The following is a 20,458-nucleotide window of genomic DNA, read 5'->3' on the forward strand; positions in this document are numbered from 1 at the left end:
CACAACTATTGCGTGACACGTTATGCATACAAATTTCTAGGAACGACTTGAACCGCGTTCGCCTAGCAATAAAATAGCAACAGCAGCTGCAGCCGCACTCCGAAACGGCAAACACAAAATTAATAACTACCTATTTTGCGTACACGTATCGCTCGAAAACACAAAAACGGAATACAGCACCGACGTAGACGGGCAAACATCGAATAACGTTTTAATAAACGAGATAATAATCAATAATCCGTTTCGTCGGAGCGTAAGCGTAGTCCCGAATTGCGAATTAATTATACCGCGGGCCAGATGTTGCACTAATTTTATTAACGTTTTCCGACGTCTCGGCGTGAGATTACCGAACACTGGATGGTAATCAATTAATATGAATTCAACGCGTATGGAAATTATAATACGATGTATACGCAACACATGCTTGTGCGCAAGTTCTATCTGTACATTATTACGTACATATATTAATATATTATTATAACGGGAACGTAATATCTGCACGGATTAATATTAAATCATAAATATCAACGAAACAGTTGGCAGAAGGGACCGTGTCGTACACGCATACGGCAAATTATTGCCACTGCGAAGCGAGTGGCGAAACGTTGTAAGCGCCAACAGTGTTGTCAGTCGACCGTGTTGAGGTGCAACTCATTAGTCGGCCGATCTCCGGCGTTGCGGACCGTTCGTTCACTGCGAAAACCTTACGCGGTCCTAATCAATTATCATCCGTTTCGCTGCCCTAGCAAATAATATTATCTATACGAGTAAAAACCTCGCCGTCCGTGTACGTTAATAAATAAATAATAATAACAATATCGTCTGTATCGTGCACTTTGTCACCGCATTCTCCTGTCGCCGCTGCAGAGTTCAAACCGTCCGCGGTCGTTGCCCATAGGCAATCCGTCGATCGTTCGTCGTCCGCTTTTCTCTCTTCTGTTCGGGCTCGGACAGTAACGTTTAGTCGTCGTCTGCACCTCGAACTCAGCAACTTGGCCGCCGCCAGATCGTCTGCGACAACTACAATGTTGATGATCGCTCATATGAACGCAGTAAGTGCGCCATGTAATCGTTTGGTACCGTGAATGCATTTCGAACAATTTCAACGATCGGCTTATATACGTCCGTAGGTCACGTACATCCGCAACTGTCATCTAGGTGTCCTGGCTTGGTGACTGTTTGGTTTTTTGATGGCCCTACTCGTATGTCATAGTTTATACTAGGATGACAATGTTGTTCGGTTAATCTATACAAATTCTCTACAATTCATATAGAGTACATCGATTCTTATATTATCTGTAACGTTGGCCAGTATGAGAAATGTGATGAGTTTCATTCAACTGATTGTGTTGTTTCTGCCGTTTGCGTTATCTGCAAGTCCAAATTGGATGTAAGTCATTTTATTAGCTAGTTTCCATTGGCAAAGTGACTGTTGTCACTATATTGTGTTTGCTAAAGATTGCGTTATGTAGTTTGAGTGTCATTATTTTCATTTTTACTAATGTGACGTTTAGCATTTTTTGAATTATTTATTTTATATAATTTTAAAACGCTTTCAATATTTTTAAACAGATTGATTGTTTTAATTGGATTGTATTTTTTATTCATATATTATGCATATATATGTAAATTTTATTATAACATGACGTTCTGTATTTTGTTTATATCAACAGTTATTTAGCCTCTATAGGTACCATGAACTAGGTTTCCTTTCAACAGTAACTTGTAATAGCTTATTTTATTATTATTACTTTTTTTGTTTGTAGTGTATTCTTTGTAAGTTTATATATTTTTCAGGTAATTGCTTGTAGTATACATAATGTGTATGTATAGAAAAGCCTCAGAATCGGTATCTAATTTCATATTTATATATATATACATACATACATAAATTAACCCATAGAGTTGATAATAATTAGTCCCTTCTTTTGTAATTAGTTATTTTGAATACTTTTATAAAATTTCTTAATTTTGCACTAATTTTTAATTGTAGGTATTTAGGTATAATAGGAATACCACCACCTCTTCAACAGCAACAAGCATCACCAGGTTCAGAGATCGAGGATCCAGAAATAGTTCAAGCCAGAGCTGTTTGTGGTGCCTTACCAGGTTTAGCATCAAAGCAGGTGGATGTGTGCATGAAACACCCCAATGCTATATATTCAGTATCTGATGGAGCTAAAAAAGCCATTGAACAGTGTCAACTTCAATTTCGCCATGAACGATGGAATTGTTCAGTTATGGAAAATGAACAAAGTGTATTTGGACCTACACTGGACAAAGGTTTGGAATTATATTATCTATACATTTTATAGTATTGATACTAAAATAAAATATATTGAATTAAAACTATTTTGTGCTTTCATTAATTTTGTTAGACAAATGAATTACCAATAGGTACATTTGTGAAATAATATTTATTCTATGTATCATTATATTTAGTGCTGTAGCTACCATTTATTAAGCTTTTGTTGAAACAAAATGTTGTTCCTCGATAGGCATGTCGCTAAGACATTTAATAGCAAATAAGACTCCATAGACTTCTTTGCCAAAATATTTTATATGTACTTACAATTAATTGTTCCATAAAATACCGATTTCAAATTTTACAGTGTGTGCATTAAATTTTACCCTTAATTTCTTGAAATATTCCTAGCATCTGAAATTATAATATTTTAATTTATAACAAGCGATTTTTTTTTTTTTTATAGTGCTATCATGGTACTGATAACATATTTTAATTATATATAATTGTGAGAAATTTTTTAAAAATAATCAAAAATTATAAATGATTAAAATAATCAGTGTTTAATTGATAAACATGTTATACATTTTAGATTCTGAACGAAATGATGAATGTATTGACTTTACAATGATGTGTGTGTTTCTTTTTTTTTTTTTGTGTCTGTGTACAGCATAACTAGTCGAAATAATGCTTACCAACACAGACTCAAACTTTGGGGGTGGTTTCCGATGGAAAAGTGAATATCATTGGTGCATTATAAAGGTCAAAAGTAAAAAAATTTAACAGTTTTCAAAAAAATCAAGAAAAGCAAAAAAAAAAAGTGACTAAAAATGGCAATTTTTACGCAAAACCAGTTTTCGACTAAATCAATTTTTTTATATGGTTGTAATTCAAAAACTAATCACTGTATATACTTGCAATTTTCACCAAATGTTTATGTTAGTGTTATCTATTTACAGTTAAATTTTCAAAATATTAAATATAAAAATATAAATTTTCGATTGTTATGGATTTTTTTTTTGAAGTGTCGATAAAAAAATGTTGGATGACCAAAAAAACTTGAAAATTTAATACAAAGTTCCTTATGAGTTGTTCTTATTGTAGCTAAAAAAAATTAAAAATTGTTTGTCACAATTTTTTTTTATAAGCGTTTATAGTTTAAATTTGTATGATATCTATCTAAATCGTGAAAATTTGCAAGTAATTTTGAAGTTGAAAAATCATAAAAATTTTTGTGTTAATAACTAAGGATTAAAAATACAACACTAAGTTTTCCATTAGTTTTCCTTCAAGTATCTATAGAAAAAACTCAAAGCATCATTATAGGAAAAATTTTAAGTGCATTTGAATTTAAAATTTTTATGAAATAACGTAACGATAACGATTTATCCTCAAACGATTTAAAATATTTGTTATTATTTAAAAAGTATAAGTCGTAGATACTTGAAAATTTCACCAATTATTTAGATTGTCATTTTCTTTACATGATTTAATTTTCAATTTTTCTGAAAAATATTTTTTGAAGTATCGATAACATTTTTTTGGCCCAATCAAAATACTTGAAAATTTAATACAAAGTTTCTCACAAGTTACTCTTATAGTGATTTAAAAATTATAAGAGTACATAGGCACAATTTTTTTTATATTAGCATTTGAAGTTCAAATATTGACAAAAGTTTATCAAAATCATGAATATTTGCAAATTATTTTGTAGGTATAATTCACAAAAAATTTTGCATAAGTAGCTAAGAGTTAAAAATTTAATATAAGATTTTTCATAAGTTTAGCTTACAATAAGTATAAAAGAACTTAAATTTTGATGAATTCAGACCATTAAAACTGTCGTATACGCCGATTACTCGAACGTATACCAAAATAAAGTTAAACACAAAATAACTCAAAAGAACTTTATTTAAACACGACGTCCGGTGGTGATGGAGTCACACGATCACCACCACTGACCCCCTTTGCTGTCTTAGCCATCTCTCTTATATATTACACTTACAATCGAATTACTATCGAATGTTTTACATTTTTCTATTACTACGTTAAATTTACAGTTTATAGACACTATGACACTATGATTATTATGTAATTGTTATTTTAACCCGATTAATAAATTATTAAACAAATTTATTTACATTTCTTATTATTATATCTTGCTTACTATGCTAACTGTAATATAAAGTTTACTGACACTGAATTGCACAATTGTTATTTTAACCTATTTGTGTGAATAATTAAGTATTGCTTAACTTATTGAATTTTGCTGTTTTACTTATTATCTATAGTTTTTCTTAACTTATTTCTTACGTATTAACATCTCTTATAAAATATTCATACATATAATACAACAAAACATAATCCACCTTTTTCACCAACCACTGGAAATTATATCCTAGGCTGACAAATCATTTTCGTTCAGAATCGTTTTTTGTATACAATGATAAGTGATAACTATCATTAGATTCAAATTTAACACTCCTATAATATATAATAGTGATCCACATGGCAACTAATGTACAGCAGAGCGGTACCCACTTACCTGCTTTTTTATTTTTCCATACAATTATTTATATGAAAATAAATCAAACATAATTTCAGTTGAAAATAATATACGTCATTTTATTGTATCTCTAGTTTCACTGAAAAATAATGAAATCAAACCCAACTAAATTTTAAGTTCTTCAATGGGTGTTAATAACTTATTAATGCCTTATATCCTCTGAAAATTCAAATGACATGTATTTCTTTCTTTTTTAAAATTTTTCTAGAAAGTTTGGTTTGATTTCAAGGTAGGTTAACAGTTAAAATTTGTAGATGTTTTTACTAAGTTCTTAATTGTCTGCATCGCACATTTGTTGCATTGTTATCAATAATTCTTTTAGCATATATTTTTTATTGTAAACAACAATAAATTACTTTATCGATATTGTTACTCAGTTTTTTGTTTAATATATAAGGTTGGAATTTTAATGCTCTAGAATTCTCAAACAATGCAAAAATGGTTTAAAAAAAATCAAAAGATGTATTATAAAAATGCATTTAAATTTCTTTATTATAGCTAAAAAATTGAAAAATTATATACAATAGTGTATTTTTTTTTTTTTTTTAATAGTATTGTACATTAGCTGCTTAGTTGAATGTTTGATAATTATCGATAAATGTAAGTATTAATTAAAGCTAAAATGCCTAGCTATAGTTGATAATTTATTCTGTTGGCTGTTTGTCAAATGTCTTGTTTATCACAACAATTTTTATTTTCATTTTATAAAACCAGTAAAGATATTGTTACCATTGGGTGACTCTTCTCATCTAATTGTTAGTATAAATAACTATTAGCTCATATTTTTTTTATTGTTTCTAAAAGAACAGTAAAGAAAAAAAAATGTATGAACAAATTAAGAAAAATGCATTAAAATTATCAAAAAATGCCTTAAAAATATTTTTAGCACATATATGCTTGTAAAAAAATGAATCTTCATTTAAACATATATAGTTAATAACTATTATTATGTATTTGAGCAGGTAGTAAAGAGACTGCCTTTATCTACGCTATCACTAGTGCAGGTGTAGTGTATTCAATAACAAACGCATGCAGTTCAGGAAGATTAACTGAATGCAGTTGCGACTCTATGCAACATGGTCAAACAACGCCAGAAGGATGGAAATGGGGAGGTTGTAGGTAAATATTATTAGATTAAGATAATAACTTTGTGCTTAAATAAATATACTTGTTTATTATATAAATAATATAATAATTTTTTTAGATAGCATAAATTATATATTATATTATATTAGATGATTGTAAGACATTTTTGCAATGGTATAAAAATTAAATTACACATTTATAGGAGCATTAATAGTATTTAACTCTTCTGGAAAGTGAATGTTGAAGACTTAAATTTTTATAAAAAGCAATATCTCCTTTTACACTATATTTGAGTAGGTAAATTCTTTTAAAGTGTGTCATTACCTGACATTTATCACTAGAATTAAATTAGCATTTGGAAAAATTACTGTTTCAGACATGATTTAGGAGTAAAATTTAATGTTACCTGAAAAACAGATTATATAATTTAATGTATATCTTTTATTTTTTTTTTAGTGATAATTTGCGTTTTGGATTGCAATTCTCTCGAAAATTTGTTGATGGTTCTGAACCTAATCGCCCTGATAATTTCAAAACCACAAAACAAAAAAGAATCTGGTCTAATCGTCTCAAAATGAATTTGCATAACAATGAAGTAGGCCGACAGGTAAGACAGAGTTGTTATTTTGTTTTAAAATGTTCCAGCACATAATATGGTTCTAGTTAGCAATAAACAGTATTTACTTATACTCAATAATACTAATAATAATTACATTTTGAAGGCTATGTTCTTGATTCAGCACCAACTATAAAATATTATAATGATTTTCCACTAAGAAATGTCCCCATTGGTTTGCCCCTAACCTATCAAAAAAATTATACAATTTATATTTATTATTATTATTATTATTGTTTATAACTGGGGTAACCTAACTTTTTTTGGTCACAATCTACTAAAAAAAATACTTCACTTTTGAAGATCGACTTTCATAGAAAATTTTTTTTTATCATTGAATAACTATAGTTATTAAAACATATAGGACGTGTGACCCTAAAAATAAATCCTAACATGATCACTTTGAAATTGTTCGCGATCGACTGTTTGGACGCCCCTGGTTTATAACTATGGAATCATTAATTTACAGTTAAAAGTTTATTAATCTAAATTATTCTATTTTTAGATTGTAATGTCATTAATGAAAATGCATTGTCGTTGTCATGGTGTGTCTGGATCATGTGAACTAAAAACATGTTGGAAATTTATGCCATCGTTCAATGAGATTGGTAATGAACTCAAACAGAAATATGGAAAAGCTATTCTTGTATGTTGTAGATTGATTAATTTAAATTATAATCATCATAATTTTTGATAAGTTAATTATTCATGACAATAGATAAATCATAATGTGAATGATTCACAAAAGAAAAACAATACAATACATAAGAAGAGAGAGCCCAGAGCTTTAAACAGACTAAAAAACCGAATGTTAATTGAATCAAAAGAATTGGTGCATATACAGAAGTCACCAAACTACTGCAAACAGGACTTTGAAAACGGAGTACTGGGTACAGAAGGCCGCAAGTGCAATATTACTTCAACTGGGCCGGATTCTTGTAATAAACTGTGTTGTGGTCGTGGTTATATCACTAAGGTAATCAATAATGTCTAATAACAATAAACGTAAAGTAAAAATGTTTTTTTGTTTTTTCTCAGGTTGTGAAAGAAGAGGAACACTGCAATTGTAAATTTGTTTGGTGCTGTTATGTTAAATGCGATCTCTGCTACAAAAACATTGAACAAAAATCTTGTAAATAAATACATGAAATTGAACGTGTACTTAAATTAAATTTTTTATGATTGCTTCAAAAAAAAAAAAATCTTTAGTCTGTTGATCTTCTAAATAAATGCAAATTTGCATTCAATTAATAGAAATAATATAACAAATTTTCATAAACATATCAATAATAATTAAAATCAAGCACATGCTACAATATTATGAATATTTTTATCCTATTTGTACGTTTCCGATCTCCCCTAATGAAATACACACACGTCTTCCACAATTAATTAACTTTCGCTTGCACTCGCATACTTTGTAGTATACGAAAGCACATTGTGTAGCATTTAGGGCATTATATATTTATATTTAGTATTAAAATGTAATGATGTAAAAGAATGTAATATTATTCTTTCATATATTAAATTATTATTCAACTAAAAGTTGTTTGTATTTTATTTTAAAACTATTTCTTTTTTTATACAGGAATAATGTGATTGAAATATGTATTCAACTTATAATTTATAATTATATAACTTTAATTTTTAGGTAGGACAAAATTAAGAAAACATAGATGTTGATTTATAAATAAAACATTTCACGAGTAATTAAATATTCAAACAATTAACTTTTGTTACTCTCCCTCCTTCACCACACAGACATACCTTAGTCCTGTTATCAACATTGAAAACTGAGAAATTAAGGTTAAGCTTGAAGAATACTACATTAAGAAAAAATAAAACACAGTAATTTTTCAGAATGTAAATTATTATGAAATGTTACAAAAATTGATACATTTTATAACATTAACAATAAAAGAAAATTACATAAAAATAAGTTCTAAAATAACAATATTAACACAATTATTATTCATCAGTGTTTACCACATACCAGTTTAAACTAAACATGTAAATCTGACGGTTTACACGTATATAAGTCATTAACAACATGAGGTGTACATCTATAACCTGCCAGTCATTGAGCTAATATTAAAAGAATACAAATATTAAGTACTTCTTAATTCTATGAACACAGTATTAAGTCCAATTTAAATGATTTTGGTGTCCGTGTTTGTTGTGATTTTGATGTATATTAAAGCTATTTGTATATCACAAATAGGTAAATTTTAAAATTAATTAATCACAATAAATTAAATGTGCAGTTCAAGACCATTAACAGATCCAATAAATTAATATTAAGTACATATAATTTTATAAATTTCCAAATCCCCCCCCCCCTAAAAAAAGAAATACATTCTTAATATCTTACATATTATAATATATTTAAATGTATAAAAACCTATTTTTTTTTTTATTATTATTGAATAATATTGTGTTAATATAAGCTAAATAAACAGTCATGTAAATTTCAGAACTTAACAATATATTAATTGTAACTAAACAATTTTAAAACAGCCAATTATGATTTATTTTATTCTTATAACTATAACTTAAAACTTATACCTGTTATACTCAAATTCACATTTAGGCAGGAAATGTGACAGGTTATTAGATTTACCAATATTGCTGTCATACATATCAGCTTATATAGCTGAGATAAAAAAAAACACAAATTTTTCATGAATTGGATCATCAATATACAATGCAAGATTAAATTACATTATTGCTTTACATGATATTTATGAATATTCAAAAATTTACATAAAATAAAAAAGCTTTTGACCAAATAATATTATTTTATCAGACCAAAGTCATGATAGTTCATATTGTTTGACTATTACTTGCTAGGAAACATAAGTTTAAACAAATTATGATATTATAAAATATTAATAATCCATTATCATTTTGAACATTATAAAATACAATTTTATAATTTTAATAATATAAGAAATAGGTCAAATCTTTTTTTAGTAGGTCACAACATTCCATTAACTAATAAGTTCTAAGTAGATATAAAATAAAATTGAAATTGCTATAAAAAAAAACAATTAATTTATTTTAACAATATCAAATTTGGCGATAATATTGATTTAGAGAACCTAAATTAAATATAATTAATATAAATTTAATCCTTAATAGCCTAGATGATTAATTAAAAATTTGATATTTTGATACTATAAGTTAAGATAAATAAGTATTACATTAAAAATTAATTATTGATTATACAATACAACTCTTTAGTCCGGACAAATTTAGATCAGTGTTGTCTAGTTTGTGTTTAGTCTGAATTACTAAGTTTTTAATGATACTCAATGATCAAGACGTTTTATATCAATAACATAATTTAAAGTTCTGATAAAAATAACAAAATAATAATTTTAAAATTATTACATAGTAAAATAAAGTAAGGTATTCAAGAAAAATCAATTAATTTAGTTTAATCTGTGAAAACATCAATATTCTTTTGGTAATTTCAAAATTATTTTCAATAAAAAATGGACAAGATGCTATAATAAAACTAATGTATTAAAACTAATTTTTTAGTATGCTGTCAAGTTTAAACAAATTCATCAGACTAAGAGGTCTTAAAAATATTAACAAATTTAAAAACGATCTAACTATAAGGAGTTGTTTGATAATTAAATTAATTTTGAGATGACATCATACATCAATTTTATTGATAAAGGTAATTATTAGAGGTTAAAAAATCAAAAAAAAAAAAATTAAAATTAATATATTAGAAAAACAAATGTTTTATAAATATAAGAAACATTGTTGATATAAATTTACTTAACTAAAGTAAATTAAATATCTAATTTATTAATAGTTTGTTCAATTTATTAATTATTTTATGTATAATATGTAACAAGTGAAATTACTACTTCCATATTTGATTTTAGAATTCAAAAATAGAATATGTTGCGTGAAGATAAAGAGATTATATCTTAATAAATCAGGGAAATATAATTTTTAATATAACCTAATGTTATTACAGCATAGATTTATTACAACACAATCATAATATGTAATACAATAATTTATATCTAAATGTATAATACGTACAACACAAAAAAAAAGTTATTACATTAAATTATATTCTATAGCTACGAATTACAACTCTCAAACTTATTAATATGTTTTTTCATCATAAGTAAGTTTTTATTGAGTTTATACACAAAATTACCAGTTAAAAATCAATCAAAATGTAACAAAAACACAAATTTTATTATTATTAAAATATGTACTTTAATCCCCACTAATTTCATTAATTGTGAGTAATTAACTTAACTCTAGTTCTTAAAATTATAATAAATTAAAACGTTAAGAATGTGGTAACATTATTAAGTATATCATTTTTAAAAATTATTAACACATTTAATATCAAAATTGTGTTTCATATTTTCTACCAGAATGATGCAATACTCGTTTTTATTATAACTATTTAAAAATAAAATTAATTTTTATAGTTGATATATATTTATGTATACTAAAGAACAAATATAAGTTTGTTGAAAATATGATACTAATTTATTTTTATTAAAATTGTTTTTAAATAACTGATTTTACTTAATACACCAATTAATCAGATAGATTAAAAAATAAGTTCTTAAATAGTACCAAGTAATAGCAATTTAAACTGTGTGAGTGCAAGTAAAATCAATTTTGAAATTATGAAACAGTTATTTTAAAATAGGTATGCTATGTTGAAATATATTTTTACCACTTGGGGCTATAATCAAACTATAGTTGTTATAATATAATTAAGACAAATGTTGAGCAAAGCATTTAATCCTTGTGTACTTGATATTAAATGTAGGTAAAATGGAAATTAAAGCACCATAACCTCAGATAAAGTTTAACTCGTTTAACTCACAAACATTAAGAATATGAAACATAATTCTGAAATTAGTGTTGTCCAGAGACAGCTGATTTTGTTACCACATACCTTTAGTTTTAAGTAAATTTAATTTCAATATACTACTTTATTTGAAAATTATTGCAATATAATATAAAATATTATGATAATACACAAAACATGAGTACATAAAAAAATATGCACCTAAAACAATTTAAGATTAATTGTATGTTTGAAAATATTATGACACATTTTCCCTGTATTGTTAAATTTATAAATATAACAAAAATTAAAAAAATTTTCCTTCACAGGTAATATAATATTATTGAGAGTGATGGTTAGCTAGGAGAAATATAATAATACAAATTATCTAAATTTTATTAACACATTATGCATAAATACACTTTTAAGTGAATTTATGGGGAATGTTGATACAAAAATAATAGTAAAGGCTGTTCTATCTATATTAAGTGCTTATAAAGATTGAGTAATAGATAATAAATAATGGTATGTAAATTTAAAATTGAATAATTGGCCAGTTATTTTTTCTTAATATTGTCAGATTGTAATATAATATTGATTTAGAATGAAAGCATTTAATAAGTCATCTCAGTTAAATATAAGTATTATACATGTCAGATATTATTTATGTTATATACAATTCTATTTAACTCTTTTCACAATAAATCTTCCAAATAGTACCATTAAAAATAAAATGCAATTTAAATATATATTATAATCTAATATCAAAATAATAATTTACTAAGAATACCTTCTGGACCATCTGTTTTGTAACCATATGTACTGTAACATTTATGAAACAATTCTCTGACAGCAGATAATCTGTTTTCTCGTCTACAAAATTCAAATAAAATAATTAGAAAATTCAAATATTTTATACAATACTTTAACTTACGATGAAATCGGTCGAAATCTATTCTCAGACAAATCATTACCATTCAGGCTACCGGTTTGAGTTACCATTGACCATCTGATAACACGACAAAGATAATTAACAAACAATATTTCTAATTACTTTATTATGTATACTTACTCATCAGTCTCGCTTGAATTTGAATAGGTTCTTATCTTATGTGAAGTAGGCATGTCAACCGGCATAGTTCTATCTAAATTGGATGGAATTTCGCAGTCGTCAAAATCAAAATCTAACTCTGGAGACCTAACTGAACGATGCCGCCTGCGAGGAGATGAACATTTATACCGTTTTGTTTCTACTTCATCAGACATGATAAAATCATCATCATCAATGTCTTCAATGTCTTCCATTTCATAAATGGTTTCTGTTATGAAAAACTTCTCTGCTGGTTTTTTTATTGATTTTAGTTTAGGAGTTGGTTCAAAATCAAATTGTGAATAATTATCTTCCAAAGTATCATAAGATTTACCATTAGTTAAATCTTCATTACTATAAAATCAACATTAAATGATTATAATGATCAAACACTATTTGAAAGATTAACTACATACCTGCCATTACTATTATTTCGTGAACGAATATCTAATTGATCCAAATCAGTTAAGTCAAATTCACTCATGTGTGAAGAGTATTTAGGACTACTTGGTGCAGTAACAGCAGAACTAATATTGTACAAAATAAAAATTTTTTAGTTATTTTATTAATATAATAAATAACCTTGCATTTTTTAACTTACGGCATACTAGGAGTTTTAAAATCATCACTAAAAATATATTTGAGGAAATGAAAACAAAAATGCATTATATCTTCTCCTTTTTCAAGACGATTTTCAAGGTTATGTCCGAATAAATACCAGTCATACCCAAGTGTCAAATAAAGAATTTGGCTAGGAGATAATGATTTATGGATAACACCATCAGCCCATAAGGACATTCTCAATAGTGATATAAACATAGGTGTACGATCCCAACCACTGATGCAATGGATTAAAATACCTTTAGATGAACACCAAACATATTTTAACATCAAACTTAAGTAATTTTCTGTCAGTTGCCGCAAGTCCCACTCCTGTAACATCAAATTTAATATTTATTTATCGTCATAAGAAAAAATAATAAACTAAGTGTCATCATTAGGAAACGGATATTATTGTTAATACAAGTTCTTACTAGAATAAAATATTTTTTATCTCACAAAAAATGTACATGATTAAGATTAATTGAAATAAAACTCATTTACTTTATATATTTTAAAATGTTTCTGTATAGTTACAAATTTTGTGATTTTATACATACTTTACAATTTTCTTTTTAATTAATTAAATTTTAACTGCATTTTCTTAAGAATATATTCACAAACATTAAGTAAAAGTAATTTATTTTATACAACAAAATTATATTTTTTTTTACATTATCCAGACCAGAACTAGTTTTGTTATTGCGTTGATATGTACAGTAATGTGACTATTGTGAAATATAGATGGGTAAGAGTAGAGAATATAAATAAGGAAATAATACACGACAATCATTTTTTTAAGTATTCTTAGTTGGATTTAGTCTAGTGTATGTACACATAGTATGTGTAGTTTTATGTTTTTAAAATACCTAAAGTAGTACAATTGAAAGCAAATTGTTATTTAAATGAGTTTTCTAAAGAAACATTTACAAGTGATGGAGCAATTATGTACTATTCATGCTGTGAAAAGGCAAAACCAACAAATCAATGTTTTTCAGTGATTCAACATAAATCTACATCAAAGCACCAGCAAAATAAAGATCATAAAAATTAATTTTAACAAAAATGTTTAATATCAAAACCAATAACATCTTTCCAAAATGTGTTAGCTTTTAATACCAATTTGTGTCGTTTGTTAATTCAAGCACATATTCCAACTTCAAGCTAAAATATCAAGAATTCATAGATTTTTTAAAAAAATATACCGACAACAAATTCCAGATGAAAGTACCATCTGAAACAATACAATATGTTGTTTGTCATTTTTGTTATTTGCAATACTAATACATTTTTTCTATACTTACATATTTTAGATTTGTATTCTAAATTTTAAGAAAAATGGTAAATATATTTTTATAACAATAAAGTCCGTTCCCTAGTAATCATAAATTTAAAATTATTTTGGCTATTAATATTGTATTTATTTGTAATTAGTATTCTACAAAGAATTAAAATATAAATGTATTCTTTTTCACAAGTTTCTTGTGAACTTCTTGTTTAAGAAAAACTCATTAAGTAATTAAAAAGTGAACATGAAATTAAGTTATAAATAATATTCTAATAGTATATGAACAAAGAAAATAATAATAATAATAACAGATCTACTGATATAAAAATAAAACTGTTATAATAATATAATATTGAACAATTTACTTATTTACCAAATTTGCAGTTTTATTAGTTATTACTTAATATAAACTTACCAAATTTTCCTAAAGTATCAACTATGAAACTAAGATTTTTCTGATCCTACTATATGTCGTGTTTAGTTAGAATTTATATAAAAAATATATTTTGATTTGATTACCAAGACTTATTCTTGTAGAAATATTTACTTATTCTAGATAAATAAAAATGCATTTTAATGTAAATTAATTGAATTTAAGTATGTACAAATGATAGTTCTTATTAAACTTGGAAATAAATAATTGTAATAAATATTACAATTTATAAGTAAACAGCACATTAGTATAAAACTCAATACAAGAGTATGACCATTTTTTATGAAAAGCAAAGTTGATACATGAGGCAAAATTGAAAGTTTGAACACAATTTGATGGGCAATATGGATAAGTACACCATGTATCAAATATTATAATATCTAATACAGCCAATTTTAATAATAAAAATAATTTGATAAAATAAAATAATTATTAATTATTTAAAATATAAATACTCAAAAAAATTAACCTTGTATTTACTCCATTGGATATCCAACTGATCAACAGCAGGATTAGGTTTCACATTAAGCGTTGAGTCAATAGACGGATCAGACCAATCAAACATTAATCCTTCAGAATTATAATTGTTTTTTTTGAAATCGTGGAAAAATTCACATCCTGGATATGGTGTAGGTATAATACGGAACACGGCATATTTTTGAGTATCATCTACTTTTTCTGAAGATGTGACACTGAAAATATAAATTAAAAAAGACAATTAATAAATATTTCGTATTCAATGATACATTATAATAATACATTTAATTAATAAATGATATATTTCAAACTCAGAAAATCAAATAATATGATTTATAATCGAATAAATATAATACATAATGCATAGGTAATTAATAGTACATAAGAAAAAAGGAAAAAATTACCCAAGAAACCTGGGTATTCTATAGTATAACATACTTAACAGGATTCAATATCAACTGTTAAAGAAATACAGGAGTACTCTCTCTAGTAAACGTAGCACATATTAATAACGAGTTAAGCAAATATTACTTTTTTGTTATTCTCTAAATTCATAAAAACTTTACTACTTATATCAAGGTTTTGAAAATTTTAATATTAAGTAATTCATATTAAAACAATAAAATCTAAAAAATACAGACAATTACTTTTTTATAGGTTCAAAATATGACTTACTTAAATAAAACTTACTTATTTAAACAATAAATAACAATGTTAATTAAATTTTTATAATTTAAAAACTTTTTCATGGGAAGTTAAAAATTTAAATATATTATATTATCATGATTCATAAATTTTACTACACGTGATGACATTTTTGATTTATTTTATACTATGAACCTTTTTTTATTTTTTAACGATAATTATAGAAAGATGTAATTAAATTTTTAGTTTAATAAAGTTGATTTAATATAGTATGTAAGTATACAATACTATCATAATGAAATACTAATAATTAAAATATTATTGGAAAAAATGAATTAAACTGGTAAAATAAATTATTTTACTTAATAGGAATAACAAAATACATAACAATAAATATAGATAGACAGCTTTCACTCAGAATCGTTCGTTTATTGTATATGATGATATATCATTGAATAAAAATTTAACACACCTATAACAGTGAGTGACCTACTCAACACCTGGTATATAACAGAGCAGTACCCACTTATCTACCGTCTTTAATTTAAAATCATTTTTACCAATTTCTGTTAACCAACTTAATTTTTCCAATAATACTTTTGAATAGGTACATACATAAATTTGTCAAGAAGTTCATTTAAAAATGTTTACTTATGTTATTGATTGATTTTTTTTTTTTTATATTATTAAAATCTTAAAATTTTTAAAAACAAAATTTAAATCTAATTTAATCTAATTTTGAAGACCTATATAGTTAAATTTCAAAAAAATAACATTGTGTAATATTTTTATGTAAATCTCACGACAAATTTAAATATTTTCAAAAGTTTTATGTGATTATTATTATAGTTGGTACATATATCATAACTCATAGTTTAAAATATTTTTTTGGAAAACACAGTCGAGATACCAAATCTTCTTTACACAACATATTAAATGTTATTTTTGGAATGAACACTTACGCAAATAAATATTTTTGCTTTTCGTTTTCAACCATTAAATCAATAATAGTGCCAACTTTCCAAGCATTAAGTAATTCAACATCGCATTTTCTCTTTTTATCAAGTTGTCTGAATTCTTCAAAAGATAAACCTTTTGCTGTTGCAGTCCCAAGACCTATTTCTGTCATTCTTGCTATTGTTGAAGACCTAACAATTATAGATTAATTAACAAATTAATATACTATTATATTTAAAACAACATTAATTAAATTTTAAAAAATATATATTTTACCGGCAAATATATTTTCCTTGATATAATATGACAGGTACAACAAAACGATTACGACAACGTGCAAATTTGGCTTCATTTATCAAAGTATCAATTAATACTACATCAGTACCAACTGCTTCACTAGTTTTTTTGGGGCTATTAAGCCTTGGTGATTGAGATCGCACATAAGGTTCTGGAGATGAATGATTACTAGGTGAAGGTGCACCTAAACTGTTCCTTTTTCGATTACAATTTCCTTTTGGTGAAATGTCATCAACAGAACTAGATGAAGTTCTTGGACCTCTTGGAAACCTTTCATGTTGTAAAATTGGTATTTTATGTGGATATTGCTCATTTATACGTCCTTTGCTATTATCAATTATCTGAAAAAACAGTTAGGTTGAATAACAATTTGAATACATTATTAAATTTAATATCAAAATGACTCATAATTATTTTATTTCAGGAAAAAATGATTTATCTATTTACATTTTACAATGAATATAGTACTAATACATTAAATAAACTGTGTTTTAATTATTTTTATTCAAACCTCTTATTTATATACAATTATTACTAAAAAAAAATGTTTAGACACTTTTTAACACATAATCTTTTTAACATAGATGAAATACTAATAATTTACTACAATTTATAAAAATACACTAGAAAAAATAAAAAAATTGTTATTCATTATTATTATTGAAAATTTATAATGATTTAAATACAAAATACATTTTTAATTAGAACTTTTGAATATTATAAACGAAATATTTTAATTTGAAAAATAATGCGATTTGTCCAAGTATGTTATCAACTGATAAATTTTTAATTTAAAGTGTAATCTACTAACTTCTTGTAAATACTTTTTTAAAAAGTAAAGTACTTAAAAGACTGATAATATATCTGACATTCATTTCTAATGTATTTCAGTTACAATTATTTTAATTGCTATTCAAAAGTTTTTTATTATTAGTCTTAATTTTTACACGTAATTGTTCACTATACTTAGTGCCATTAATATTTTCTTTTGAGCAAACAATAGATATTATTATGGTCTTTATGGTTGATTCTCACGGAATTTTACTTATTCTATTCTATTATTAACATAGTTGTACTAATAACTAAACTAATCTTGCATTCAATTAATCGAGTCCAGTGATTTATAGGCAATATAACCAACCTGGGTTTTTAACTTTTATGATCACTGAACACAAATAAACCAAATTCAGCATCATCGGATTACCAAATTATTATATTAAATAAATAACATAATGTTTTACTATATACCTATTACATATAAGATTTTATATGCCTAAGAATTTTGTTGCAATTACAGTTATTAGTTCATTATCTTACAATTTTAAGGAATTCAATGTAAATATAGAGGTAACACAAATTAATATGTACATGAATGTTATAATATATAACCAAATGCAATACATTTATTAATTGTAATATAGAGAATTTATCTTACCATAAATTTGTAATCCAGTCGTAATAGATTTAAACATTTTTCCATAACATCAAAACCCTAAAAACAATTAAGTAAATATTTAAAAATAATTAATTAAAATCACTAAAATCAATTTACAAAATCTTTATCACAAAGGATATTATTAAAATACTATAGATAAGAAGTTATATTCAAATTCTTGGCTAAATGCTATAATACAATAAAATGATAAATTTAATTATTTATATATTTTAATTTGGAAGACTATTAATAATTAAAATTTAAAAAAATTAATAGGTAACTATGTTATTTTATAATTTCCTTAATGAAGTCACATTTTTTTTTATCTTGCATAACAAAAAATCATGATGAATTAAGTTACGAATATAACACGTTATTTATGATAATTAAATATTGTTTATCATATAATATGCAATCAAGTTATTAAAAAATAAAATTGCCTACACAAGCAATGATAAAAATGTACATCAGTATTGGCCAATGTTTAATATCAGGTCATATTAAAGGTCGTACTAAGGCCAGCTTTATTGGTTACAAAAATATGATTTAATGTGTTTCAAGATGAGACACTATGGTCGAATTGTTTATTAGCATATATCAAATGGACCATTAAGTACTTGGTATAGCAATTTTTTAGACATATTAATACTAGTAAAAACAATTCAATGTTATTCTGTAATATGATTAACACAATGATCAAAAGGGGCAATGATGTATACATATTCCCTAATGTGTTTGGCAGGCTTCCAATAGCCAAAATTTAATACAATGAAAATTATATTGAAATGTTGTTCTCATGTCATGGATTGTCAAAATAACTATTGTGAATACAAAAACAATGACTACAGAACGACTATGTGTAACAATATTATAAGAATAAATTAGTAACATAGGCAGTCTGTGTACTCACAAACGAATCGCTGTTGGTGCATTTGAACGTCTCTTTTGCGAAATGTCCAATCAACGAACTGATGTCGTCCTCGGACACGACGTTCTTATCCATTTTTGGGGTACTTTAGATCACTGGGACAAGCGGAAAAATCATCGCTTCGAAATCTCTTCGCGTCACGTTTAAATTGATAACAATCTATTGTTACCTCTACATAAGTAATCGCAGATAGCACAGGAGTATGTTCCGCAAATGTACTTGGCTACTGTTTGACTTCGATTCTACACGGCTGACTGCTACTGCTATTGCTACTAATACTACTACACGACGATACAATAGTAATAACAATAATAATGATAATAATAATAATAATGACGATGACGACAATGGCAGTAAATAATATTTTTATTATTGACGACGCGAGCGTGTCTTAGACAACGGCGGAAACTTTAGACAATATGATAATTTAGAGTATTATGCTGCGACCGACAGATGACTTTAAAATGAAGACCGGACCAGAGGGAAACACCGCATAGGCACTACGGTAGTAAAAAACTTATCGAGAAACGCAAAATAAAAAAAAAAACAAATCAACGTGCTTGTCATGAGGTCATGCCGCCGACGTTCGTAAATAAAGTATATACATATTTAATGTATGTAATATTTGTTCCCCAACTACAACTACGTACACATTCGTTGATAAGAATTAATGCGCTTTATCATACGCACGACAAAAAAAACAACAACGATGCGCGTTTATATTATATAGGTATTGTGGTTATGGTAATGGTAATGCAAGCAATGATGGTGATGGAGGTACATGTCATATAATATTATGATATAATGAAAAACGTATTATAATAAATATATTATTATTATACAATATAATTTCAGTTGAATAGTGCATTATAATTTATCAATGTATAGTAATGTAAAATAATTTTATAAATTATAATAATATTTCCAAAATAGGTACCAGAAAACGTTGGAGAAG

The 20,458-nt window shown here is 25.7% G+C and overlaps 2 protein-coding genes across 4 annotated transcripts; one reads left to right on the plus strand and one right to left on the minus strand.

The window, feature by feature from the left end:
* The first annotated feature begins 381 nt into the window (after nucleotides 1-381).
* LOC114123248 (protein Wnt-16-like) lies at nucleotides 382-8,058 on the plus strand. 2 transcript variants are annotated; one of them, XM_027986150.2, is made up of 9 exons: nucleotides 382-1,052; nucleotides 1,131-1,202; nucleotides 1,275-1,390; nucleotides 1,994-2,283; nucleotides 5,774-5,930; nucleotides 6,354-6,504; nucleotides 7,019-7,159; nucleotides 7,232-7,489; nucleotides 7,552-8,058. In XM_027986150.2, exons 2-9 carry the CDS (start codon nucleotides 1,191-1,193, stop codon nucleotides 7,651-7,653), a joined length of 1,227 nt encoding a protein of 408 aa, XP_027841951.2. In that variant the 5' UTR covers nucleotides 382-1,052; nucleotides 1,131-1,190; the 3' UTR covers nucleotides 7,654-8,058. The 2 variants fall into 2 exon arrangements, with proteins under 2 accessions (XP_027841951.2, XP_027841950.2); XM_027986149.2 differs by having other exon boundaries at nucleotides 382-1,202.
* Nucleotides 2,571-20,124, minus strand: LOC114123253 (myotubularin-related protein 14). Of its 2 annotated transcripts, none has more exons than XM_027986156.2 (11): nucleotides 19,486-20,124; nucleotides 18,576-18,632; nucleotides 17,120-17,481; nucleotides 16,849-17,034; nucleotides 15,234-15,456; nucleotides 13,045-13,376; nucleotides 12,860-12,970; nucleotides 12,426-12,797; nucleotides 12,288-12,362; nucleotides 12,144-12,226; nucleotides 2,571-2,659 (listed from the first exon to the last, which is right to left on the minus strand). In XM_027986156.2, exons 1-11 carry the CDS (start codon nucleotides 19,576-19,578, stop codon nucleotides 2,634-2,636), a joined length of 1,920 nt encoding a protein of 639 aa, XP_027841957.2. In that variant the 5' UTR covers nucleotides 19,579-20,124; the 3' UTR covers nucleotides 2,571-2,633. The 2 variants fall into 2 exon arrangements, with proteins under 2 accessions (XP_027841957.2, XP_050062015.1); XM_050206058.1 differs by lacking the exon at nucleotides 2,571-2,659 and adding an exon at nucleotides 5,369-5,608.
* Between the last annotated feature and the right edge of the window lie 334 nt (nucleotides 20,125-20,458).

This window comes from Aphis gossypii, chromosome X (assembly GCF_020184175.1).
Source record: "Aphis gossypii isolate Hap1 chromosome X, ASM2018417v2, whole genome shotgun sequence".
NCBI classification, from domain to species: Eukaryota; Metazoa; Arthropoda; class Insecta; order Hemiptera; family Aphididae; genus Aphis; species Aphis gossypii.

Bases quoted from the DNA above. Each gene is read 5' to 3' on its own strand.
- LOC114123253 (XM_027986156.2), bottom strand. From the start codon at position 19,578: ATGGATAAGAACGTCGTGTCCGAGGACGACATCAGTTCGTTGATTGGA. The intron at 13,377-15,233 runs GTTAATTTTTTT...TTGATGTTACAG, and splicing joins TCCAATGGAGTAAATACAAG to GAGTGGGACTTGCGGCAACT. The intron at 12,227-12,287 runs GTAAGTTAAAGT...TGAATTTTGTAG, and splicing joins AGATTTCGACCGATTTCATC to ACGAGAAAACAGATTATCTG.
- LOC114123248 (XM_027986149.2), top strand. The intron at 5,931-6,353 runs GTAAATATTATT...TTTTTTTTTTAG, and splicing joins TGGAAATGGGGAGGTTGTAG to TGATAATTTGCGTTTTGGAT. The intron at 7,160-7,231 runs GTATGTTGTAGA...TCATGACAATAG, and splicing joins AATATGGAAAAGCTATTCTT to ATAAATCATAATGTGAATGA.